The following is a 27,937-nucleotide window of genomic DNA, read 5'->3' on the forward strand; positions in this document are numbered from 1 at the left end:
AACAGTCTTGAGAAAGAAAAATGGAGCTGAGGGAATCAACCTTTCTGACTTTAGACTGTACTACAAAGCTACAGTCATCAAGACAATATGGTACTGGCAGAAAAAAAAGAAATATAAATCAATGGAACAGGGTAGAAAGTCCAGAGGTAAAATAAACCCACACACTTAGGGCCACTTAGTCTATAACAAAGGAGGCAAGAAGATGCAATGGACAAAAGACAGTTTTTTCAAAATATGGTGCTGGGAAAACTGGACAGCTACATGTAAAAAGAATGAAATTAGAACATTCCCTAACACCATACACAAAAATAAACTCACAGTAGATTAAAGACATAAATGATAGGCCAGACACTATAAAACTGTTAGAAGGAAAACTTGGGCAGAACACTCTTTGGCATGGATCACAGCAAGATCTTTTTCAGTCCACCTCCTAGAGTAAAGAAAATAAAAACAAAAATAAACAAGTGGGACTTGAAAGCTTTTACACAGCAAAAGAAACCATAAACAAAATGAAAAGACAACCCTCAGAATGGGAGGAAATAATTGCAAGTGAAACAACTGATGAGATTAATCTCCAAAATATACAAATACTTTATGGAACTCAACATAAAAAGCAAACAACCCCATCAGAAAATGGGCAGAAGATCTAAACAGACATTTCTCCAAAGAATACATACAGATGGCCAACAAACATATCAAAAGATGGCTCAGCATCACTTTTTCATTAGGTAAATGCAAATTACAGCTACAATGAGGTATTACCTCACACCAATCAGAATGACCATCTCAAAAAATCTACAGGCAATAAGTGCTGGCAAAGGTATGGAGAAAAGCATGACTCTCCTAAACCATTGGTGGGAATGTAAATTAGTAAAGCCACTGTGGTGAACAGTTTGGAGGTTTCTTAAAAAAGTAAAGGCAGAGTTGCCATGTGATCCGGCAATCCCACTCCTGGGCATCTATCCAGAGAAAACCATGATTCAAACAGATACATGCACCCCAGTGTTCACTGAAGCACTATTTACATTAGCCAGGACACAGAAGCAGACTAAATGTCCATCAACAGAGGAATGGGTAAAGAAGATGTGGTACATATGTACAATGGAGTATTACTCAACCATAGAAAGAATTAAATAATGCCATTTGCAGCAACATGGAAGGACCTAGAGAGTGTCATACTGAGTGACATAAATCAAGGACAAATATGTGATATCACTTATATGTGGAATGTTAAAAACAGAGTTATCTACAAAACAGAAATAGAGTTACAGATGTAAGTTAACAAGAAAAAGCAGGGAGAGGGATAAATTGGGAGATTGGACTTGTCATATACACACTGCTAAATATAAATAGATAACTGATAAGTACTCAGTATTCTGAGTAGGCCAGGAAATTCTATTCACTCCTCTGTAATGGTTTATATGAGAAAGAATCTAAAAAAGAGTGGATATATGTATATGTATAACTGATTCTTTTTGCTATACAGCTGAAGTTAGCACAACATTGTAAATCAACTATACTTCAATAAATAAAATATATATATACAAGCAAATCACAGACTAGAAGAAAATACTTGCAAAATTTGACAAAAGATAAATATATATTTATATATGCATATATGCATGTGTATATGTATGTGTGTGTATATATACATATATGGCAACCCACTCCAATATTCTTGCCTAGAGAATCCTGTGGACAGAGGGGCCTGGTGGGTTGCTCTCCATAGGGTTGCACAGAGTCGGACATGACTGAAGCGACTTAGCATGCATGCATGCCTTGGAGAAGAAAATGGCAACCCACTCCAGTATTCTTGCCTGGAGAATCCCAGGGACAGAGGAGCCTGGTGGGCTGCCGTCTATGGGGTCGCACAGACTGAGTCGGACACGACTGAAGTGACTTAGCAGCAGCAGCAGCATATGTATATCCAGGAGATAGATCCAGGATATATGAAAAATTCCTGATCTCAATAATAAATACATATGATTTGGAGCAATTCACAAATTAATATATGTAAATAACCAGTAAGAGCATGGGTATTCAACATTATTAGCCATCAGGAGTGCAAAATAAAATCTTAATGCGACATGCTATATATCCATTAGAATGGCCAAAATATAAAACGTTTACAAATGTTGACATGGTTGTGAAGTAACTGGAATTATCCTGGAATATTGTTGAAAATATAAATTAATATAACCATTTTGGAATACTTGCTGGTAGTTTCTTTTTTTTCCTAAAAATAGCATACAGCTATGCTGTGACCCACTGTGAGTTCTTTATTGAAGAAAAATGTAAACATAGGTTATAAAAAAAGACTAGTAGAAGTTTAATAGCAGTTTTATTCATAATAGTTAAAAACTGAAAAGAGCCCAGCTGTCCATCAATAGAATAAATAAGCAAACATATATTTATACAGTGGAATACTATTCATCAATATAAAGGAATGAAATGCTAATAAATGTAACAAAAAAATACTGAGTTAAAAAATATCTTACACCAAAGAGTATATATAAGTTTCCATTAATATGAAATGCTAGAATAGGCAAAATTTCAGAGGGGGAAAAAATCATAATAATGGTTGCCTTAGGACTGATGGAGTAAGGATTAACTGTTGTAAGGAGTTTGAGGGATCTGGGGGTTGATGAATGAAAAAGCTATTATCATTGGACAGGTTTGCATAAGAAAAGTCCTCACAGCATGAGACTAGCTAGAGGCTTCTGGCCGAAAGAGAAGGAGGGCAAAGGAGTTCCTGAGGTGAAGGAGACTGCAGCTACTGTCTCTGGAAGGTACAAGTCTAAGTGATGTTGCTTCTATCTCTGATAGTCACTACTCTAGTCGTGACTTCAGGTCTTAAAACCCTAACCTCTATCTTATCAATGGCTAGAAGATGTTCAGTGTTGTTTTGTGGAATATACAAAGCAGGCAAGCTATAAATCATTAAAAGTCTGCTTGTTTGGGGTCATTTTTTTTTTAATAATTGAGTGTATAAAAATGTTAGTTTATACAACATTTAGTTGGAGCTAATGGATCTCAGCCTGCAATGAAGAAATAACTCAGGCCAATACATAGAAGCCATCTTTATCTAATATAACAACTGAAAAGGAATAAGAGGAAAATTTTTTGGAGTGATGATAATGTTCTACATCTTGATAAGGGTTTAAATCACACAAGTGAATACATTTGTCAACACTCATGAAATATATACGTAGAATTTTACATTTCATTGTACATGATATGCATGCTAAAATGCTCAGGGTGAAATGTACTGCTGTATCAGTTTGTACTGAAACACCAAAAATCAAATGGGTTAATAGATAGTTGGATAGATATCTGATAAAGCAAGTATAGTAAAATTTTAATAGTAGAATCTAGGTTGGGATATATATATGTTTATTATAAAAATTTTTTGCTTTTTGTTTAAAAAAGTTTATAATGAGATATTGAGGCCTACCAGGTTGAGATAGACTAAATGTAACAAGAAGTACTGAGTAAAAAAATATCTTACACAGAAGAGTATGTGTAAGTTTTCATTACTATGAAAAGGGACCTGTTAGGAAACTATGCCATTGCATTAAAAAATAGAGAGAGAGAAAGCTTTGTATTTCTTGACCAATTTTAAAATATAATCTCTGTAGAAACAATCCTGTGTTTGATCATTTGACTGAAGATATGTGGTGTTTGCTCTTTTACAGAGAAAGTCCTTCTGCTAGCCTGGACACATGTGCATTTCTATCATCATTTGTGTGCTCCAGTAGGACTCTGCTTATTGATGGCCGTGTAGAACTCAAGAGAGGCCTGCAGAGGCAGGAGCGGCATCTTTTCCTGTTCAATGATCTGTTTGTTGTGGCCAAAATCAAGTAAGTATACTGGACACTCTCTCCTGGTTTATCATTATAAAATTGCATTTCCACTAACAAAGATAACCTTTCTTTTCCATATCACTATAAGAATATGTGGCCTCTATTACCATAACTAATGTGTGAAGTGAGTTTTATGTTTGTTTTGTTTTTGAAAAAATGTTTCAATTGTTTACTCATCTAACAAGTGTTCATTTAAGTCCTGCTCTATGCCATGCTCTGAATAAATATAGGGGAAACAGTGAAGAAGGTGATGGATATGGTCCCTGCTTTCCTGATGCTTTCATTTATAATGTGGATGGGGAGTGGAAATTACAAATTGTGCTTAGTGCCATGAAGAAAATAGGGTGAAGTGAAATATGGGATATATGTTAGGTAGGAAGAATAAAATCAATGAAGAATGAAAAATGACTAGCCATTCAGATATTAGGAGGGTGGGTATTCTAAGTAGAAGTAATAGCAGGTACAAAGCAGGCGGGGAAAGTTTGGCCCTTTGGAGTTGAAAGAAGGCCTATGTCACTGGAGCATAATAAGCAGGAAGAGAGTACTATAAATTGATATTGGAGAAATGGACAAGGATCAAGTTATCAGGACCTTTGTTGGCTGCATGAATTATCTATTGCCATATAACAAATTATCCCAAAAGGTAACAGTTTATGACTACAAACGTCTTACACATTTTCTCTGAGTCAAGAATCTGGGAATCGTTTAGCCAGGTGTTTCTGGCTCAAGGGCCCTAATGAGGTTACAGTAGAGCTGTTGACCAGGTTTATAGTCATCTCAGAGCTTGAATGAAGAGTCTTCAAATCTCCCAGATCACTCATGTGGATTCTGGCCATCCTCAGTTCCACAGTGGCTCCTGGCCAGAGGCTCTAGTTCTTTTCCATGGAGATCTCTCCACAGAGCTGCTCTTAACATGGAATTGTTTCCTTTAAAGTGAAAGATCCAAGGGAGTGAGGAAGAGAGTGTTGAAGGGAGTGTGTGTGTTTAGTCGCTTCAGGGTCCTTTGGTCCTTTGCGACCCCAAGGACCATAGCCACCAGGCACTTCTGTCCATGGGATTTTCCCACCAAAAATATTGAAGTGGGTTGCCATGCCCTCCTCCAGGGGATCTTCCCAACCCAAGGATTGAACCTGTGTCTCCTACATCTCCTGCATTGCAGGTGGATTTTTTTACATTCTGAGCCATTGAGAAAGCCCTGTTGAAGGGAGAGAATGCTTAAAATAGAAGCTGCAGTCCTTTATAACCTAATTTTAAAAATCATTTCTAATGTAGGCTATTGGCCACACAGAATACTGGGGAGCCAGTATCTTTGGGAGCTATTTTGGTAGGCCATGGTAGAAGTTTACATTTTATTCCAATGGTTTTAATTAGGGGAGTAGCATAAAGGGGTACATATTTTTTTAACACTTTTTAAATACTCTTCTGGCTATAGTGGATAATGGATTAGAGCGTAGACAGGAGTAGAAGCAAGGAGACTGGACTGGAGTCCTGATGAGAAATAATGGAGGCTTTATCTAAAGAAATGCCAGTTAAAAAAAGGATGCAGACATATTTGAATATTCTTTCAGTTCAGTTCAGTTGCTCACTTGTGTCCAACTCTTTATGACCCATGGACTGCAGCATGCCAGGCTTCCCTGTCTATTACCAACTCCCAGATCTTGCTCAAATTCATGTCCATTTACTCGGTGATTCCATCTAACCATCTCATCCTCTGTTGTCCCCTTCTCCTCCTGCCTTCAATCTTTCACAGTATCAGGGTCTTTTCTAATGAGTCAGTTTTTTGCTTCAGGTGGCCAAAGTATTGGAGCTTCAGAGTCAACATCAGTCCTTCCAATGAATACTCAGGATTGATTTCCTTTAGGATGGACTGGTTTGATCCTCTTGCAGTCTAAGGGACTCTCCAAGAGTCTTCTCCAACACCACAGTTCAAAAGTATCAGTTCTTTGACACTCAGCATTCTTTATACTCCAACTCTCACATCCATACATGACTACTGGAAAAACCATAACCTTGACTAGATGGACCTTTGCTGGCAAAGTAATGTCTCTGCTTTCTAATAGGCTGTCTAGGTTTCTGCAGCTTTCCTTCCAAGGAGCAAGCATCTTTTAATTTCATGACTGCCATCACTATCTGCAGTGATTTTGGAGCCCCCCCAAAATAAAGTCTGTCATTGTTTCCACTGTTTCCCCATCTATTTGCCATGAAGTGATGGGACCGGATGCCATGATCTTCGTTTTTTTAATGTTGAGTTTTAAGTCAACTATTTCACTCTCCTCTTTCACTTTGATTAAGAGGCTCTTTAGTTCCTCTTCACTTTCTTCCATAAGGGTAGTGTCATCTGCATGTCTGAGGTTATTGATATTTCTCCCATCAATCTTGATTTCAGCTTGTGCTTCATCCAGCCTCGCATTTCACATGATGTAATCTGCATATGACTTAAATAAGCAAGGTGACAATATATAGCCTTGGTGTACCCTTTTCCCAATTTGGAACCAGTCTGTTGTTCCATGTCCAGTTCTAATTTGCTTCTTGACCTGCATACAGATTTCTCAGGAGGCAGATAAGGTGGTCTGGTACTCCCATCTCTTGAAGAATTTTCCACAGTTTGTTGTGATCCACACAGTCAAAGGCTCTGGCATAGTCAATAAAGCAGAAGTAGATGTTTTTCTGGAACTCTCTTGCTTTTTCAATGATCCAGCAGATGTTGGCAATTTGATCTCTGGTTCCTCTGCCTTTTCTAAATCCAGCTTGAAGATCAGGAAGTTCTCAATTCACGTACTGTTGAAGCGTAGCTTCGAGAATTTTCAGCATTACTTTGCTAGCGTGTGAGATGAGTGCAATTGTGTGGTAGTTTGAGAATTCTTTGGCATTGCCTTTCTTTGGGATTGGAATGAAAACTGACCTTTTCCAGTCCTGTGGCCACTGCTGAGTTTTCCAAATTTGCTGGCATATTGAGTGCAGCACTTTAACAGCATCATCATTCAGGATTTGAAATAGCTCGACTAGAATTCCATCACCTCCACTAGCTTTGTTTGTAATGATACTTCTTCCTAAGGCCCATTTAACTTTTCATCCAGGATATCTGGCTCTAGGTGAGTGATCACACCATCATGATTATCTGGGTCATGAAGATCTTTTTGTATAGTTCTTCTGTGTATTCTTGCCACCTCTTCTTAATATCTTCCTCTTCTGTTAGGTCCATATAATCTCTGTCCTTTATTGTGCCCATCTTTGCAGGAAATGTTCCCTTAGTGTCTCTAATTTTTTTGAAGATAACTCTAGTCTTTCCCATTGTGTTGTTTTCCTGTATTTCTTTGCATTGATCATTTAAGAAGGCTTTCTTATCTCTCCTAGCTATTCTTTGGAACTCTGCATCTAGAGGGATATATCTTCCCTTTTCTCCTTTGCCTTTTGCTTCTCTTCTCATATACTTTCAGTTCAGTTCAGTCACTCAGTCATGTCTGACTCCTTGTGACCCCATGAATTGCAGCACGCCAGGCCTTCCTGTCCATCACCAACTCCCGGAGTTCACCCAGACTCACGTGCATCGAGTCAATGATGCCATCCAGCCATCTCATCCTCTGTTGTCCCCTTCTTCTCCTGCCCCCAATCCCTCCTAGCATCAGAGTCTTTTCCAGTGAGTCAACTTTTCGCATGAGGTGGCCAAAGTACTGGAGTTTCAGCTTTAGCATCATTCCTTCCAAAGAAATCCCAGGGTTGATCTCCTTCAGAATGGACTGGTTGGATCTCCTTGCAGTCCAAGGGACTCTCAAGAGTCTTCTCCAACACCACAGTTCAAAAGCATCAATTCTTCAGTGCTCAGCCTTCTTCACAGTCCAACTCTCACATCCATACATGACCACAGGAAAAACCATAGCCTTGACTAGACGGACCTTTGTTGGCAAAGTGATGTCTCTGCTTTTGAATATGCTATCTAGGTTGGTCATAACTTTCCTTCCAAGGAGTAAGCGTCTTTTAATTTCATGGCTGCAGTCACCATCTGCAGTGATTTTGGAGCCCAAAAAAATAAAGTCTGACACTGTTTCCCCATCTATTTCCCATAAAGTGATGGAACCAGATGCCATGATCTTCGTTTTCTGAATGTTGAGCTTTAAGCCAACTTTTTCACTCTCCACTTTCACTTTCAGCAAGAGGCTTTTTAGTTCCTCTTCACTTTCTGCCATAAGGGTGGTGTCATCTGCATATCTGAGGTTATTGACATTTCTCCCAGCAATCTTGATTCCAGCTTGTGCTTCTTCCTGTCCAGCGTTTCTCATGATGTACTCTGCATAGAAGTTAAATAAGCAGGGTGACGATATACAGCCTTGACGTACTCCTTTTCCTATTTAGAACCAGTCTGTTGTTCCATGTCCAGTTCTAACTGTTGCTTCCTGACCTGCATACAGATTTCTCAAGAGGCAGGTCAGGTGGTCTGGTATTCCCATCTCTTTCAGAATTTTCCACAGTTTCTTGTGATCCACACAGTCAAAGGCTTGGCATAGTCAATAAAGCAGAAAGAGGTACCCAAAAGAATTCATTTTTACTCAACACTAAATGCCAGTGCAATTAACATCCAACCTAGAACAAGAAAGCTATACCTTGCTCTAATCCCTTTCTCATTGTTTATGAAATATCATAAAATAGTTTATCAAATCCAGTATCTCATCAAAGAGACTTTGGTCACTGAAGAAGAGTTGGCTTTTTTCTACTATCTGTACCCTCACATTTAAGTTATGCTATGTGATAAATAAGATGTGAATGGGGAGGTAATCAAGATTGTGGGTTAGAAAGATGCTGAGCTCACCTACCCCCATCAACACATGAAAAGTACATCTTAATGTGAAGGAATTCTCACTGAAAAGTACCTCGAGACCAGCAGAAAGACCCTTTGGCAACCAAGGCTGTGAAGAAAGATCCACAGGAGTCATAAAGGAAGGGAGGGAAACAATGAGGTCAGGACACACATCCCTAAGAATGTACAGAGAAGAGGAGGGGTAAATCATGAGCTTGCATATCCTTGGGATTTAGGAGTCTGAACCACATACTGGGCACACCAGCCAGCACTGGGAAGATAAGTCCCCTTAGCTGGTTTGAAAACCACTGACTGACAGGAGGGTGTAAGAGACTAAGACTCCCATCTTTGAAGAACATGGACATGCTCTTGTTTACTCTCAGAACAAGGCAAAGGAAGCAGGTTAAAACTACCTAGGGCTTTGACAGTAATGGATACCTCAGCATTGCCTCTAGCTCTTGTGCAAATACCAACTAGGATATAGGCTAATATTGCCAAAGCAAGTGTGCACTTTTGAGGGACAGAGCCAACTCAGACCCAGCACTGCAGTTAAATGTGGCAGGGACGTTTATTGCTGGCACTCACAGAAGGCAGTGGATCAGGAGCTGTCTGCAGATCTGACTGGCATGCTGGAGCCATCCCAGTGCATGCCCTAGTTGCACCAGCTGCCTGCTCTAACCCCTCTTTCTGCATTCCTACTCCCCTCTGCAGTGAAGGTACTATGTCTAGGAGAGGGGAATATACATACTTAGAGGGACTAGAACAAGCTCATATCTGACCTTCAGGGTTTCTGCCCGAACACTTTGGACCTGACCCTGCCACCAGTAAGATGGTGATGGCCACTGAACATAGTAAAAGCCCCAGTTCACACTTGGCTCTGGCTTTAGCCCCTCAATTTCCACCCCTACCTTTTACCAAGGTGATAGATGCCAGCACCCAGGGGGATGATGTGCTCAGTTGAGATCCAGCTCTCCCACCAAAGCCATTGGGAATACACAGACTTAAATAGGCTTGAATAGTGATGCTCCCACACAAGGACACATCTTCAAGACTGGGATAGGTAATTATTCACCACATTTCATAGAGACAGAAAGTTAACCAAAATGAAAAGAAAGAAGAATTTGTTTCAAACAAAAGAACAAGAAAAAACTTTTAAAAAACAACTAGAGGACACAGTGAGAATTTTGACAAGGAAGTGGGAAATGTAAACAATACTGGTCAGAGTTTAAGAATACAATAACTGAAATGAAAAGCAGACTAGAAGGAATTAACAGCAGACTATGATACAAAAGAAGGCATTACTGATCTTGAAAATAGAATAATGAAAATCATCAATCAAAAAGAAAAAAAAATTAGAAAATAATGACATTTAAAAGAAACTGTGGGAAAACAGCAAGCATAATAACATTTGCATTATGGTGGTTCCAAGGAAAAAACAGAAAGGGGCCAAAAATGTATTTGTGGAAATTATGGCTGAAAACTTGCCAAACCCGAAGGAGGAAACAGATAACCAGGTGCAAGAAGCAGAGTCCCAAATCAGATGAAACCGAAGAGACTCAAACTAAGACATGTTACATTAAAATGGCAAAAATAAGGCATCAAGAGAAAAACAAAGTGTCACATACAAGGGGACCCCCATAAGGCTATCACCTGATTCTTTTCTACAGAAATTTTGCAGGCCAGAACAGAATGGCATGATACAGTTAAAGTGCTCAGAGGGAGAAACCTGCAGCCTAGAATACCACCCATCAGATGGTCATTCAGAATTGAAAAAAAGACAAAGAACTCAGGCAAGCAAAAACTAAGAGTTCACCAATATTAACTTGACTCTGAAACATGTTAAAGAGTCTTCTCTTAGTAGAAAAGAAAGTGCCATAGTTAAGATATAACAAATTATGGAAAAGGAAATATACAATGAGTGAAAGAAAATATACAGTAAAGGCTGTGGATCAGTGACTTAGATAGTACTAAGTTTAAAGGACAAAAATCATAAAAAACAAGTATAACTGAAATAAACAGTTAAGGTGAAAAAACTGGAAATAGAACTGCCATATAACCCAGCAATCCCACTGCTAGGCATACACACTGAGGAAACTGGAATTGAAAGAGATACATATATCCCAGTGTTCATTGCAGCACTGTTTACAATAGCTAGGACATGGAAGCAACCTAGATGTCCATCGACAGATGACTGGATAAAGAAGTTGTGGTACATATACACAATGGAATATTACTCAGCTATTAAAAAACACACACACATTTGAATCAGTTCAAATGAGAGAGACAAAATTGGAGCTTATTATGCAGAGTGAAGTGAGTCAGAAAGAGAAACACCAATGCAGTATATTGACACATATATATGGAATTTAGAAAGATGCTAATGACGACCCTATATGCAAAGACAGCAAAAGAGACACAGATGTAAAGAACACATTTTGGACTATGTGGGAGAAGGCAAGGGTGGGATGATTTGAGAGAATAGCATTGAAACATGTATATTACCATATGTAAAATAGAGGACCAGTGCAAGTTCAATGCATGAAACAGGGCACTTAAAGCTGGTGCTCTGGGACAACCCAGAGGGATGGGGAAAACATGTGCATCCGTGGCTGGTTCCTGTCAATGTATAGCAAAATCCACAATATTATAAAATAATTAGCCTCAAAGTAAATTAATTTCTTTTTAAATAAACAATTAAGGGATAAGTATGTTGGAGAAGACTCCTGAGAGTCCCTTGGACTGCAAGGAGATCCAACCAGTCCATTTTAAAGGAGATCAGCCCTGGGTGTTTTTTGGAAGGAATGTTGCTAAAGCTGAGACTCCAGTACTTTGGCCACCTCATGCAAAGAGTTGACTCATTGGAAAAGACTCTGATGCTGGGAGGGATTAGGGGCAGGAGGAGAAGGGATGACAGAGGATGAGATGGCTGGATGGCATCACTGACTCAATGCACATGAGTCTGGGTGAACTCCGGGAGTTGGTGATGGACAGGGAGGCCTGGCGTGCTGCGATTCATGGGGTCGCAAGGAGTCGGACACAACTGAGTGACTGAACTGACTGATGAGCTTGTAAAAGATGACATCAAAAAACAAAGTGTAGGGAAAGAAGAAAAATACAGATTTTTTTAGACTGTGTTTACACTTAAATGACTATAGATTAAAATAAGTAGGTACAGGGTGCGGTCCTAAGATGGAGGAGGAATAGGACGGGGAGACCACTTGCTCCCCCACAAATTCATCAAAAGAACATTTGAACACTGAGTAAATTCCACAGAACAACTTCTAAATGCCGGCAGAGGACATTAGGCACCCAGAAAAGCAGTCCATTGTCTTCGAAAGGAGATGTTTTATCAGCGGTGCTGTATAAAAAATGGAGAAGTCTTGAGGCTACTGTAAAACTAAGACTGAAAACCAGAAGCAGGAGGCTTAAGTCCAAATCCTGAGAACACCAGAGAACTCCTGACTCCAGGGAACATTAATCGACAGGAGCTCATCAAACGCCTCCATACCTACACTGAAACCAAGCACCACCCAAGGGCCAACAAGTTCCAAAGTAAGACATACCACACAAATTCTCCAGCAGCACAGGAACATAGCCCTGAGCTTCAATATTCAGGCTTCCCAAAGTCACTCCAAACCCACTGACATCTCATAACTCATTACTGGACACTTAATTGCACTCCAGAGAGAAGAAATCCAGCTCCACCCACCAGAACACCTACACAAGCTTCCCTAACCAGGAAACCTTGACAAGCCACCCATACAACCCCACCCACAGCGAGGAAACTCCACAATAAAGAGAACTCCACAAACTGCCAGAATACGGAAAGGCCACCCTAAACTCAGCAATATAAACAAGATGAAGAGACAGAGAAATACCCAGCAGGTAAAGGAACAGTATAAATGCCCACCAAACCAAACAAAAGAGGAAGAGATTGGGAATCTACCTGATAAAGAATTCCAAATAATGATAGTGAAAATGGATCCAAAATCTCGAAATCAAAATGGAATCACAGATAAATAGCCTGGAGACAAGGGTTGAAAGGTGCAAGAAAGGTTTAACAAGGACCTAGAAGAAATAAAAAAGAGTCAATATATAATGAATAATGCAATAAATGAGATCAAAAACACTCTGGAGGGAACCAACAGTAGAATAACAGAGGCAGAAGATAGGATTAATGAGGTAGAAGATAGGATGGTAGAAATAAATGAATCAGAGAGGAAAAAAGAAAAACAAAAACAATGAGGACAATCTCAGAGACCTCTGGGACAATGTTAAACGCCCCAACATTCGAATCATAGGAGTCCCAGAAGAAGAACACAAAAAGAAAGACCATGAGAAAATACTTGAGGAGATAATAGTTGAAAACATCCCTAAAATGGGGAAGGAAATAATCACCCAAGTCCAAGAAACCCAGAGAGTCCCAAACAGGATAAACCCAAGGCAAAACACCCCAAGACACATATTAATCAAATTAACAAAGAACAAATATTAAAAGCAGCATGGGAAAAACAACAAATAACACACAAGGGGATTCCCATAAGGATAACAGCTGATTTTTCAATCGAAATTCTTCAAGCAAGGAGGGAATGGCAGGACATACTTAAAGTGATGAAAGAAAATAACCTACAGCCCAGATTACTGTACCCAGCAAGGATCTCATTCAAATATGAAGGAGAAATCAAAAGCTTTACAGACAAGCAAAAGCTGAGAGAATTCAGAACCACCAAATCAGCTCTCCAAAAAATGCTAAAGGATCCTCTCTAGACAGGAAACACAGAAAGGGTGTATAACCTCGAACCCAAAACAGTAAAATAAATGGCAATGGAATCATACTTATCAATAACTACCTTAAACGTAAATGGGTTGAATGCCCCAACCAAAAGACAAAGACTGGCTGAATGGATACAAAAACAAGACCACTACCTATATATGTTGTCTACAAGAGACCCACCTCAAAACAAGGGATACATACAGACTTAAAGTGAAGGGCTGGAAAAACATATTCCATGCAAACAGAGACCAAAAGAAAGCAGGAGTAGCAATACTCATATCAGATAAAATAGGCTTTAAAACAAAGGCTGTGAAAAGAGACAAAGAAAGACACTACATAATGATCAAAGGATCAATCCAAGAAGAAGATATAACAATTATAAATATATATGCACCCAACATAGGAGCACCGCATAAGACAAATGCTAACAAGTATGAAAGGGGAAATTAACAATAACACAATAATAGTGGGAGACTTTAATATCCCACTCACACCTATGGATAGATCAATTAATCAGAAAATTAACAAGGAAATACAAACTTTAAATGATACAGTAGACCAGTTAAACCTAATTGAAATCTATAGGACATTTCACCCGAAACCATTGAATTTCACCTTTTTCTCAGGCACACACGGAACCCTCTCCAGGATAGATCACATCCTGGGCCGTAAATTCTAAACTTCATAAATTCAAAAAAATTGAAATCATTCCAAGCATCTTTTCTGACCACAATGCAGTAAGATTAGATTTCAATTACAGGATAAAAACTATTAAAAATTCCAGCATATGGAGGCTGAACAACATGCTGCTGAATAACCAACAAATCACAGAAGAAATCAAAAAAGAAATCAAAATATGCGTAGAAACGAATGAAAAATGAAAACACAGCAACCTGTGGGACACTGTAAAAGCAGTGCTAAGGAGAAGGTTTATAGCAATACAGGCATACCTCAAGAAACAAGAAAAAAGTCAAATAAATAACCTAACTCTACACCTAAAGCAACTAGAAAAGGAAGAAATGAAGAACCCCAGGGTTAGTAGAAGGAAAGAAATCTTAAAAATTAAGGCAGAAATAAATGCAAAAGAAACAAAAGAGACTATAGCAAAAATCAACAAAGCCAAAAGCCAGTTTTTTGAGAAGATAAATAAAATGGACAGACCATTAGCCAGACTCATCAAGAAACAAAGGGAGAAAATTCAAATCAATAAAATTAGAAATGAAAATGGAGAGATCACAACAGACAGCACAGAAATACAAACGAACATAAGAGAATACAATCAGCAATTATATGCCAATAAAATGGACAACATGGAAGAAATGGACAAATTCTTAGAAAAGTACAACTTTCCAAAACTGAACCAGGAAGAAATAGAAAATCTTAACAGACCCATCTCAAGCACGGAAATTGAAACTGTAATCAGAAGTCTTCCAGCAAACAAAATCCCAGGTCCAGACGGCTTCACAGCTGAATTCTACCAAAAATTTAGAGAAGAGCTGACACCTATCCTACTCAAACTCTTCCAGAAAATTGCAGAGGAAGGTAAACTTCCAAACTCATTCTATGAGGCCACCATCACCCTCATACCAAAACCTGACAAAGATCCCACAAAAAAAGAAAACTACAGGCCAATATCACTGATGAACATAGATGCAAAAATCCTTAACAAAATTCTAGCAATCAGAATCCAACAACACATTAAAAAGATTATATACCATGACCAAGTGGGCTTTATCCCAGGGATGCAAGGATTCTTCAATATCCGCAAATCAATCAGTGTAATACACCACATTAACAAATTGAAAAATAAAAGCCATATGATTATCTCAAATATGGAGAGAAAGCCTTTGATAAAATTCAACATCCATTTATGATAAAAACTCTCCAGAAAGCAGGAATAGAAGGAACATACCTCAACATAATAAAAGCTATATATGACAAACCCACAGCAAACATTATCCTCAATGGTGAAAAATTGAAAGCATTTCCCCTAAAGTCAGGAACAAGACAAGGGTGCCCACTTTCACCACTACTATTCAACATAGTTTTGGAAGTTTGGCCACAGCAATCGGAGCAGAAAAAGAAATAAAAGGAATCCAAATTGGAAAACAAGAAGTAAAACTCTCACTGTTTGCAAATGACATGATCCTCTACATAGAAAACCCTAAAGACTCTACCAGAAAATTACTAGAGCTAATCAATGAATATAGTAAAGTTGCAGTATATAAAATCAGCACACAGAAATCCCTTGCATTCCTATACACTAATAGTGAGAAAATAGAAAGAAATTAAGGAAACAATTCCATTCACCATTGCAATGAAAAGAATAAAATACTTAGGAATATATCTACCTAAAGAAACAAAAGACATATATATAGAAAACTATAAAACACTGGAAAAAGAAATATAAGAGGACACTAATAGATGGAGAAATATACTGTGTTCAAGGATTGGAAGAATCAATATAGTGAAAATGAGTATACTACCCAAGGCAATCTATTGATTCAATACAATCCCTATCAAGCTACCAACGGTATTTTTCACAGAGCTAGAACAAATAATTTCACAATTTGTATGGAAATACAGAAAACCTTGAATAGCCAAAGCAATCTTGAGAAAGAAGAATGGAACTGGAGGAATCAACCTGCCTGACTTCAGGCTCTACTACAAAGCCACGGTCATCAAGACAGTATGGTACTGGCACAAAGACAGAAATATAGATCAATGGAACAAAATAGAAAGCCCAGAGATAAATCCACACACCTATGGACACCTTATCTTTGTCAAAGGAGGCAAGAACATACAATGAAGAAAAGACAATCTCTTTAACAACTGGTGCTGGGAAAACTGGTCAACCACACTTGTAAAAGAATGAAACTAGAACACTTTCTAACACCATACACAAAAATAAACTCAAAATGGATTAAAGATCTAAAAGTAAGACCAGAAACTATAAAACTCCTAGAGGAGAACATAGGGAAAACACTCTCCGACATAAATCACAGCAGGATCCCCTATGACCCACCTCCCAGAATATTGGAAATAAAAGCAAAAATAAATGAATGAGACCTAATTAAAATTAAAATCTTCTGCACAACAAAGGAAACTATAAGCAAGGTGAAAAGACAGCCTTCAGAACCGGAGAAAATAATAGCAAATGAAGCAACTGACAAAGAACTAATCTCAAAAATATATAAGCAACTCCTGCAGCTCAATTACAGAAAAATGAACAACCCAATCAAAAAATGGGCCAAAGAACTAAACAGACTTTTCTCCAAAGAAAACATACAGACGGCTAACAAACACATGAAAAAATGCTCAACATCACTCATTATCAGGGAAATGCAAATCAAAACCACAATGCGGTACCATTTCACACCAGTCAGAATGGCTGCGATCCAAAAGTCTACAAGCAATAAATGCTGGAGAGGGTGTGGAGAAAAGGGAACCCTCTTACACTGTTGGTGGGAATGCAAACTAGTATAGCCACTATGGAGAACAGTGTGGAGATTCCTTAAAAAACTGGAAATAGAACTGCCATATGACCCAGCAATCCCACGGCTGGGCATACACACCGAGGAAACCAGAAGGGAAAGAGACACGTGTACCCCAATGTTCATTGCAGTGCTGTTTATAATAGCCAGGACATGGAAGCAACCTAGATGTCCATCAGCAGATGAATGGATAAGAAAGCAGTGGTACATCTACACAATGGAGTATTACTCAGCCATTAAAAAGAATACATTTGAATCAGTTCTAATGAGGTGGATGAAACTGGAGCCTATTATACAGAGTGAAGTAAGCCATAAAGAAAAACACCAATACAGTATACTAATGCATATATACAGAATTTAGAAAGATGGTAACGATAACCCTGTATGTGAGACAGCAAAAGAGACACAGATGTATATGAACAGTCTTTTGGACTCTGTGGGAGAGGGCAAGGGTGGCATGATTTGGGAGAATGGCATTGAAACATGTATAATATCATAGGTGAAATGAATCGCCAGTCCAGGTTTGATGCATGATACAGGATGCTCAGGGCTGGTCCACTGTGATAACCCAGAGGGATGGTATGGGGAGGGAGGTGGGAGGGAGGTTCAGGATGAGGAACACGTGTACACCCGTGGCGGATTCATGTTGATGTATGGCAAAACCAATACAATATTGTAAAGTAATTAGCCTCCAATTAAAATAAATTTATTTTTAAAAAAATAAAAATAAAAGAAGTAGGTACAAGTCAGTATATGAGCACCATGGTAATCACAAACCAAACACCTACAATAGATAAAAAAACACTAAAAACAAAAAAAGTAATACAAACATTCCACTGAAGAAAGTCATCACACCACAAGAAAAAAAGCAAACAGAAGAAAAAAAGGAACAGCGAACTACAAAGCAACCAGAAAACAAGTAACAAAAAGGCATTTTTGTTATCAATAATGACTTTAAATGTGATTGGAAAAAATACATCAAAAAAGTAGACTGACTGATGGGGTTCAAAATCCAAGATCCATCTATGTGAACCTGCATGAGATTCACTTCAGAGCTAAAGACACAAACAGCCTGAAAGTGAGGGGATGGAAAGAGATATTTCATGCAAATGGGAAAAAAATAAAGTTGGAGTAGCAGTACTCATATAGCTCAAGTAGACTTTAAAACAAAGCTATTTAACAAAAGACAAAGACAGGCATTATTTTATAATAAAGGGATCAATACAAGAAGAATATATTATAATGATTGACATACATGGATCCGATACAGAAGCACCTAAATATATCAAGCAACTATTAAAAGACATAAGGGAGAAACTGACAATACTACAATAACAGTTGGAGATATTAACACTCCACTTACCTCAAAGGATAGATCATTCAGACAAAATTATTAAGGCAACAGTGGTTTAAATGGTATAATATACCAGGTGGGCTTAATAGATAGCCACAACACACTCAAAAATCCCTGCAGATGGTGACTGCAGCCATGAAATTAAAAGACGCTTGCTCCTTGGAAGAAAAGCTATGACAAACCTAGATAGCATATTGAAAATTGAGACATTCCTTTGCCAACAAAGGTCCATACAGTCAAAGTCATGGTTTTTCCAGTAGTCATGTGTAGATGTGAGAGTTGGACCATAACGAAGGTTGAGCACCAAAGAATTGATTCTTATGAACTGTGGTGTTGGAGAAGACTTTTGAGAGTCCCTTGGACTGTGAGGAGATCAAACCAGTCAATCCCAAAGGAGATCAGTCTTGAATATTCATTGAAAGGGCTGATGCTAAAGCTAAGTGCCAATACTTTGGCCACTTAATGCAAAAAGCCAACTCATTAGAAAAGACCCTGATGCTGGGAAAGATTGAAGGCAGGAGGAGAAGGGGACAACAGAGGATGAGATGGTTGGATGGCATCACCAACTGAATGGACAGGAGTTTGAGCAAGTTCCGGGAGATGGTGATGGACAGGGAAGCCTCGCGTGCTGCAGTCCATGGGGTCACAAAGAGTCAGACAGGACTGAGCGACTGAACAACAGCACCCTCCAAACAAAACACCAGCAGAATACACCTTTTGATGTACACATAAAACATTCTCCAGGATAGTTCACATTCTAGGCCAAAATACAAGTGTCAACAGATTTAACAGGAGAGAAGTTATATCAATCATCTTCCAATCACAACTATATGAAACTTGAAATCAATTACAAAAAGAAAAATGGGAAAATCACAGACATGTGGAGAGTAAACAGTGTGCTACAGAAAACCAATGGGCTGATGAAGAAATCAGAAAGTGTCTTAAGAGAAATAAAAATGGAAACAGAATGCTTCAGAATTTATGATATGCAGCAGAGTAGTTGTATGTAACTTCCCTGTAGCTCAAATGGTAAAGAACCTGCCTGCAATGCAGGAGTCCAGAGTTTGATCCCTGGTTTGGGAAGTTCCTCTGAAGAAAGGAATGGCAATCCACTCCAGTATTCTTGCCTGGAGAATCCCATGGACAGAGAAGCCTGTCAGGCCACAGTCCATTGGGTTGCAAAGAGTCACACACGACTGAGTAACTAACACACAAAGTTGTATGGGGAGTTGACATCAGTACAGGCCTTCCTCAGGAAACAAGTAAAATCTCAAATAAACAACCTAACCTGTTTTGGGCTCCAAAATCACTGCAGATGGTGATTTCAGCCATGAAATTAAAAGATGCTTATGCCTTGGAATGAAAGTTATGACCAACCTAGATAGCATATTAAAAAGCAGAGACATTACTTTGCCAACAAAGGTCCGTCTAGTCAAGGCTATGGTTTTTCCAGTAGTCATGTATGGATGTGAGAGTTGGACTGTGAAGAAAGCTGAGCACCGAAAATTGATGCTTTTGAACTGTGGTGTTGGAGAAGACTCTTGAGAGTCCCGTGGACTGCAAGGAGATCCAACCAGTCCATTCTAAAGGAGATCAGTCCTGGGTGTTCTTTGGAAGGAATGATGCTAAAGCTGAAACTCCAGTACTTTGGCCACCTCATGCGAAGAGTTGACTCATTGGAAAAGACTCTGATGCTGGGAGGGATTGGGAGCAGGAGGAGAAGAGGACGACAGAGGATGAGATGGCTGAATGGCATCACTGACTGCATGGATGTGAGTCTGAGTGAACTCCGGGAGTTGGTGATGGACAGGGAGGCCTGGCGTGCTGTGATTCATGGGGTCGCAAAGAGTTGGACACAACTGAGCAACTGAACTGAACTGACTGAACCTGCCATCTGAAGGAATTAGATAAAAGAAGAATAAGCAAAGCCTAAAGTCAGGAGAAGGAAGGAAATAAAAAATATCAGAGAGGAAATAAATAAAATATAGACCAAAAAGTAATAGAAAAAGACCAGTGAAATAGCTAATTTTTTGAAAAGATAAAATTGATAAACTGTTTAGCTAGACTCATCAAGAAGAAAAGGGACAGGACCAAAATAAGAAATGAAAGAGGAGAAATAACCGTCAATACCACACAGAGATACCAAAAAAAAAAAAAGAATTCTGTGAATAGTTGTATGGCAACAAATTAGACAACATAGAAAAAATAGGCAAATGTTGAAAAATATACAACCTGCTAACACTGTATCAAGAGAAAACAGACAATTTGAACAGACTAATTACTAGTATGGGAATTGGATTTGTAATTTTAAAAAACCTACTTCAAACAACAGTCCAAGACCAGATGACTTCACAGGGAAATTCCACCAAACATATAAATAAGAGCTAATTCCTTTCTTCCTCAGTCTCCCAAACTCATTCTCCAAGGCCACCATTACGTTGATACTAAACTAGACTGAGACACTAAAAAAAGAGAAAAGAAAATTACAGGCCGATATCCTTGATGAATATACATGCTAAAATCCTTAACAATATCTTAGGAAACTGAATTAAACAGTACAAAGAAAAGATCTTACATTGTGATCAAGTGGGATTTATTCCAGGGATGCAAAGATGGTTCAAAATGGGCAAGTAAATCATTGCAATACACCACATTAACAAAGTATGGAAATCACATGATCACCTCAGTAGATACAGAAGAAGCATTTGACAAAATTCAGCATCAATGTATGATAAAAAAAAAAACTCATCAAAGTTTTCCCCATATCTGGAGAGAACATATCTCAACATAATAAATACTATTTATGACAGACCAACACCTAACACCATAAATACTCTGAAAAGCTGAAAGCTTTTTCTTTTAAATCAGTAACAAGACAAAGATACCCACTCTAACCACTTCTATTTAACATAGTATTGTAAGTCCTAGCCACACAATTATAAAAGAAATAAAAGGGATCCATGTTGGAAATGAAGGAGTAAAATTATCGCTATTTGCAGATGACCTGACACACTGTATCAGTTCAGTTCTGTTCAGTTGCTCAGTCTGTCTGTCTCTTTGCAACCCGAAGGACTGCAGCATTCCAGGCTTCCTGTCCATCACCAACTTACTTGAATATTATGTATAGAAAACCCTGTATATACTATGTATAGAAAACCCTCAAGTCTTTATCAGAGACCTATTAGAACTAATAAATTAACAGTAAATTTTAATATACAAGATTAATATACAGAAACCTGCTACTTTTGTATACACTAATAAAGAACTATCAGAAAGGGAAAACAATCCAGTTTAAAATGGCATCCAAAAAAAAAAAAAAGGCCAAGTAATAAACTTAATCGTAGAGGTGAAAGACCTCAATTTTGAAAACTATAAAACATTGATGAAGGAAATTGAAGATGATACCCCCCCCCCCCCGCCAAAAAAAATGGAAAGATGTCCTGTGTTCATCAGTTGGAAGATGGATGAGATGGCTGGATGGCATCACTGACTCGATGGACGTGAGTCTGAGTGAACTCTGGGAGTTGGTGATGGACAGGGAGGCCTGGCGTGCTGCAATTCATGGGGTCGCAAAGAGTTGGACACGACTGAGTGACTGAACTGAACTGGAAGTGTCTATAGTGCTCAAAACAGTCTACAGATTTAATGTAGTCCCTATTGAAATACACATGACAGTTTTAACAGAACCAGGCAAATAATCCTAAAATTGATATGGAATGACAAGAGATAACATAGCCAAAGCAGTCTTGAGAGGACAACATGATAGGGGTATCATGCTCCCTGTCAGACTAAACTTCAAAACAGTACAATACTATTGTGACTACTCTGTTACTCTGTATATAAACAGTGAGGAAAAGTGTTACTAGGAAAACCTGAGAGCAGGATATAAAAGAATGAAATTAGAATATTCCTTCACAACATATATAAAAACAAACTCAAAATGGAATAAAGACCTTAGTGTAAGACTGGAAATCATAAAAATCTATAAAAAAAAATTCTATAAAAAAACCATAAAAAAAGAAAATTCACAGAACACTCTTCGACGTAAATCATAGCAGTATTTTTTTTGGAACTCTCTCCTCAGGCAAAAGAAACAAAAGCAAAAAAATAAACAAGTGGGACCTAATTAAACTTAAAAGCTTTTGCACAGCAAAGGAAGCCATTGACATAATAAAAAGATAATCTACTGAATGGAAGAAATTATTTGCAAATGATATAACTGACGGGTTAATATCCAGATGAGGTAAATAACATCAGGACAACAAACAACCCAATTATAAAATTGGAAGATTAACCGAATAAGAAAAAAATTCAAGTTCAAAAAGAATTCCAAAAAAAAGACATTTTTCCAAAGAAAACTTATAGATAGCCAATAGGCACTCAATATCACTAATTATTAGGGAAATGCAAATTAAAACCATGATGAGGTAGCAGCCCACATCTGTCAGAATAGCTGCCATCAGCAAGAACACAAATAACGAATGCTGCAGGGGATGTGGAGAAAAGGGAACCGTTGTACACCGTTGGTAAGAAGAAACTGGTGCTGATAGTAAGGAAACAGTATGAAGATTCCTCAGAAAAACTAGGACTTGAACTTCCATATGATCTAGTAATTGCACACCTGGGTTTATATCCAAGGGAGATGAAAACACTCATATGAAAATATGTAATACATTGATCCCAATATTCATTAACAGGTTTATTTACAATTGCCATGATATGGAATCTATTTGAGTGTTCATTAACAGATGAGTGGAAAAAGAAGATGTGATATGTATATACTGTAGAATGGTACTCAGCCATAAAAAAGAATGACATTTTCTCATTTGCAATAACATGAATGGACTTGGAAGGTATTGTGCTTACTGAAATAAATTACATAAGGACAAATACTGTGTGTTATCACTTACATGTGAAATCTAAAAAGTAAAATGGATATAACAAAACAGAAACAGACGCAAAGATACAAGAGAACTGATGGTTACCAGTGAGGAGAGGAAGTCAGCAAGGGAATGACAGGGTTGGTACCAACTATTATTTAAGAGGTGCCAACTATTATTTAAGAAATAAATAAGCTACAAAGATATATAGCTCAGAGAATATTGTCAATGTTTTATAATAATTTAAAATGCATATAGTCTATAAAAATGTTGAATGACTATTCTGTACCTATGAAACTGGTTTAATATTGTTAGTCAACTCTAGTTCAATTAAAGAATAAGGCATGGGCTTGACTAAATATTAATACTGCTTTTGCAAGCACTATATTTAATCTGAGCATTATTGATAACAATGGAGATCTCACATTTATTGGAAGCCTGTTAAGTATTTTTCTAGAAAAATGTACCCATATAACTGTTCTGTTGTATAGATAGTATTTTTCTCATTTACAGAAGATGTTTCTTAAAGAAATTAAGTGACTTTCCCAAGATAACAAAATTAGTAATTAGTTGAGCCCACATTTGAATGTAGATCTATCATATGTCAAACTCCATGCATTTAATCAATATGAATCGATCAAAATTTCATCCATGCTGTCTCTATAACTTACCTCTTTTTTTATGGATGTTATACAAGATTCCTCAACCAGTTAGTGTTTGTTCTGTTTTGTTTTTTGAATCAGTCTTTCTCTTGTGATGAGTAAAAGGATCTAAGTAATTACTCATCTAACTAATTAAGAAATGATATAGAATGTTTAATGAACTGTTGATGTTTTAAAACCATATGCAAAGATAATAAATGCAGAGCTATTTCTGAATGTGTTTCCCTTAGGAAAAATTTATTGTGGTAGGAATATTTAACATTGAGATCTACCTTCTAAGCAAATTAAAGGTACAGTACAGTATTGTTCATAGGCACAGTGTTGCACAGCAGCATCTCTAGAATTTATTCATCTTACATAAATGAAAATGTATATTGATTAGTCAGCAGCTCCCCGCATTCCATCTTTCCCCAGCCCTTTGCCATCTATATTCCACTTAGGTTCTGTGAGTTTGACCCTCTTAGATACCTCATATAAGTAGAATCGTTGTTCTTCTCTGATTGGCTTATTTTACATAGCATTATGTCCTCTGGGTTCATCCGTGTTGTTGCATATGATAGGATTTCTTAAAGCTGAATACTATTCCACTGTATGTATGTGTCAGTGGACATTTAATTCATTTCCACATCTTGTCTATTGTAAATAGTGCTTCATTGAACGTGAAAGTGCTAATATCTCTTCTAGATCCTGATTTCAGTTCTTTGATAAATATACAGAAGTTGGATTGTTGAATTTTTAAGTACTGTCTACATTTGTTGGGGATATTAAAGAGTAAGAGTGGTCTAAGTTAATTTTGTGAGGGCATGAACTCTTTATCTGTGACCTAGAGAAAACATATATTTGAGGAGATAATCATTGCTGTTGAATACTGACATCAGTATAGGATCACTGACTAAATGGGCATAAATTTAAGCAAACTCCAGGAGACAGAGGAGGATAAAGAAGCCTGGTGTGCTGCCCTGGTGTGCTGCAGTCCATGGGGTTGCAAAGAGGTGGACTTGACTTAGTGATTGAACGACAAATAAAAGCTGACATCTTGCAAAACTTTTACCACAATTTTTCAGGAAATTGCTGATATATACATATATATGTATATCAAACATTTTAATATACTGACAGATCTTTCTTAATATGAGATAATTTATTCTTTCTGAAATAGCAACCAAAAAGTAGTTCCCTGATACACTAAACCTATGTCCTCCCTATTACTTCTTACCCCTGTATGCAGGATTGAGTTGAACCCTGAATCAATTACTTGTTTGAATAAACGAGGTTATTTATTTATTTATTACTCAGTTATAAATAACTGAGTTATTTAGTACTTAATCATATACTTAGTGAACAGATCCACTACCTTATATTCAATATTGCCTCAGCTTATCTTCAGGCTCCATTTGGAAGCTGCTTTCAGTCCTTAAGTTGATGCTATAGAAATAAACTTTGGGGGGATAAATAGTTGGCCAACTGCCACATATTTATTTAGTCAAAATAAGTGGATTTTAGTGAGTACAATAATACAGAATGTTTTAAAAGTCTTTCTTTGGCTAAGGTATTTTATTTACTCCATTTCATGCAGAATGTTGACAATGTTTGCCTAAAATTGTTGTGAGTTTATTGTCATTCTTTTCCATATTGAATTAAAACAAGTATTAATATTAAAGCTGGATGTGACCTTAAAGACCACTTTTGATATTCATTAGAAAGGTAAATTAAAATTTATTTTCCTATAGAATTGTGTCTTTACATTTTTTAAAACAATGTTTGAGCATCACTGTATTTATAAAGAAGCTGATATATCCCGTGTTAATATCCTTAGACGGAGAAGGCAATGGCAAGCCACTCTAGTACTCTTGCCTAGAAAATCCCATGGATGGAGGAGCCTGGTAGGCTGCAGTCCATGCGGTCGCTATAAGTCGGATGCGACTGAGCGACTTCACTTTCACTTTTCACTTTCACACAATGGAGAAGGCAATGGCAACCCACTGGAGCACCTATTTGGAATATACAAAAAAGGAAATAAAAGGGCTTCCCAGGTGGCACAATGGTAAAGAATCCACCTGCCAATGCAGGAGATACAAGAGACACGTGTTTGATCCCTGAGTTGGGAAGATCCCCTGCAGAAGGAAATGGCAACTCACTCCAGTATTCTTCCCTCAGAAATTCCATGGACAGAGAAGCCTGATGGGTTACAGTCCACGGGGTCACAATAAGTCAGGCACGACTGAGCATACACAAGGAAATGGAAGTAGTTATTTCATACTCTCTTAAACCATCACTATTCTCATATTCTATTTCCTGAAAGAAATATGGAACTAATGATGAATTCTCTGTAGGTCAAAAAGATGAGGAGAAAAAAAGTTCCAAATATTAATTCATTACTAATAGGATTACCATCAGATACTTATGGAATATAACATGTTCTCTACCCCAAAATGTATTTAATAGAACATCTCCATCTTGGAGTAGAGTGAAATCTAGTAAATTTCTATTGGAATAATGCAAAAAAGCAAAATGGCTGTCTGGGGAGGCCTTACAAATAGCTGTGAAAAGAAGAGAAGTGAAAAGCAAAGGAGAAAAGGAAAGATATAAGCATCTGAATGCAGACTTCCAGACAATACCAAGAAGAGATAAGAAAGCCTCCCTCAGCGATCAATGCAAAGAAATAGAGGAAAACAACAGAATGGGAAAGACTATAGATCTCTTCAAGAAAATTAGAGATACCAAGGGAAACTTTCATGCAAAGATGGGCTCGATAAAGGACAGAAATGGTAGGGACCTAACAGAAGCAGAAGATATCAAGAAGAGGTGGCAAGAATACGCAGAAGAACTGTACAAAAAAGATGTTCACATCCCAGATAATCACGATGGTGTGATCAGTGACCTAGAGCCAGACATCCTGGAATGTGAAGTCAAGTGGGCCTTAGAAAGCATCACTACGAACAAAGCTAGTGGAGGTGGTGGAATTCCAGTGGAGCTATTTCAAATCCTGAAAGATGATGCTGTGAAAGTACTGCACTCAATATGCCAGCAAATTTGGAAAACTCAGCAGTGGCCACAGGACTGGAAAAGGTCAGTTTTCATTCCGATCCCAAAGAAAGGCAATGCCAAAGAATGCTAAATCTACTGCACAATTGCACTCATCTCACATGCTAGTAAAGTAACACTCAAAATTCTCCAAGCCAGGCTTCAGCAATATGTGAACTGTGAACTTCCTGATGTTCAAGCTGGTTTGGGGTTCAGGATGGGGAACACATGTATACCTGTGGCGGATTCATTTTGATATTTGGCAAAACTAATACAATTTTGTAAAGTTTAAAAATAAAATAAAATTTTAAAAAAAAGAAAAGAAAAGGCAAAGGAACCAGAGATCAAATTGCCAACATCCGCTGGATCATCGAAAAAGCAAGAGAGTTCCAGAGAAACATCTATTTCAGCTTTATTGACTACGCCAACGCCTTTGACTGTGTGGATCACAATAAACTGTGGGAAATTCTGAAACAGATGGGAATACCAGACCACCTGACCTGCCTCTTGAGAAGTCTGTATGCACATCAGGAAGCAACAGTTAGAACTGGACATGGAACAACAGACTGGTTCCAGATAGGAAAAGGAGTATGTCAAGGCTGTATAATGTCACCCTGCTTATTTAACTTAAATGCAGAGTACATCATGAGAAACGCTGGGCTGGAAGAAACACAAGCTGGAATCAAGATTGCCGGGAGAAATATCAATAACCTCAGATACGCAGATGACACCACCCTTATGGCAGAAAGTGAAGAGGAACTAAGAAGCCTCTTGATGAAAGTGAAAGAGGAGGGTGAAAAAGTTGGCTTAAAGCTCAACATTCAGAAAACGAAGATCATGGCATCCGGTCCCATCACTTCATGGCAAATACATGGGGAAACAGTGGAAACAGTGTCAGACTTTATTTTTTGGGGCTCCAAAATCACTGCACATGGTGACTGCAGCCATGAAATTAAAAGACGCTTACTCCTTGGAAGGAAAGTTATGTCCAACCTAGATAGCATATTGAAAAGCAGAGACATTACTTTGCCAACAAAGGTCCGTCTAGTCAAGGCTATGGTTTTTCCTGTGGTCATGTATGGATGTGAGAGTTG

The 27,937-nt window shown here is 37.9% G+C and overlaps 1 protein-coding gene across 7 annotated transcripts in view; it reads left to right on the forward strand.

Annotated features, from left to right (window-relative positions):
• ARHGAP20 (Rho GTPase activating protein 20) overlaps positions 1-27,937 on the forward strand; it is a 221,353-nt gene that overhangs the window by 118,205 nt on the left and 75,211 nt on the right. For 6 of the 7 annotated variants that reach the window (XM_006072572.4, XM_006072571.4, XM_006072573.4 and 3 more), the window contains one exon: positions 3,696-3,860. In XM_006072572.4, the coding sequence (XP_006072634.3) occupies positions 3,696-3,860 (165 nt within the window). Of the gene's footprint in view, positions 1-2,674; positions 2,790-3,695; positions 3,861-27,937 lie in introns of all 7 variants that reach the window. The other variant, XM_025266918.3, reaches the window with a different exon arrangement.

The sequence above is a fragment of the Bubalus bubalis genome, chromosome 16 (genome assembly GCF_019923935.1).
Source record: "Bubalus bubalis isolate 160015118507 breed Murrah chromosome 16, NDDB_SH_1, whole genome shotgun sequence".
Lineage (NCBI taxonomy): Eukaryota > Metazoa > Chordata > Mammalia > Artiodactyla > Bovidae > Bubalus > Bubalus bubalis.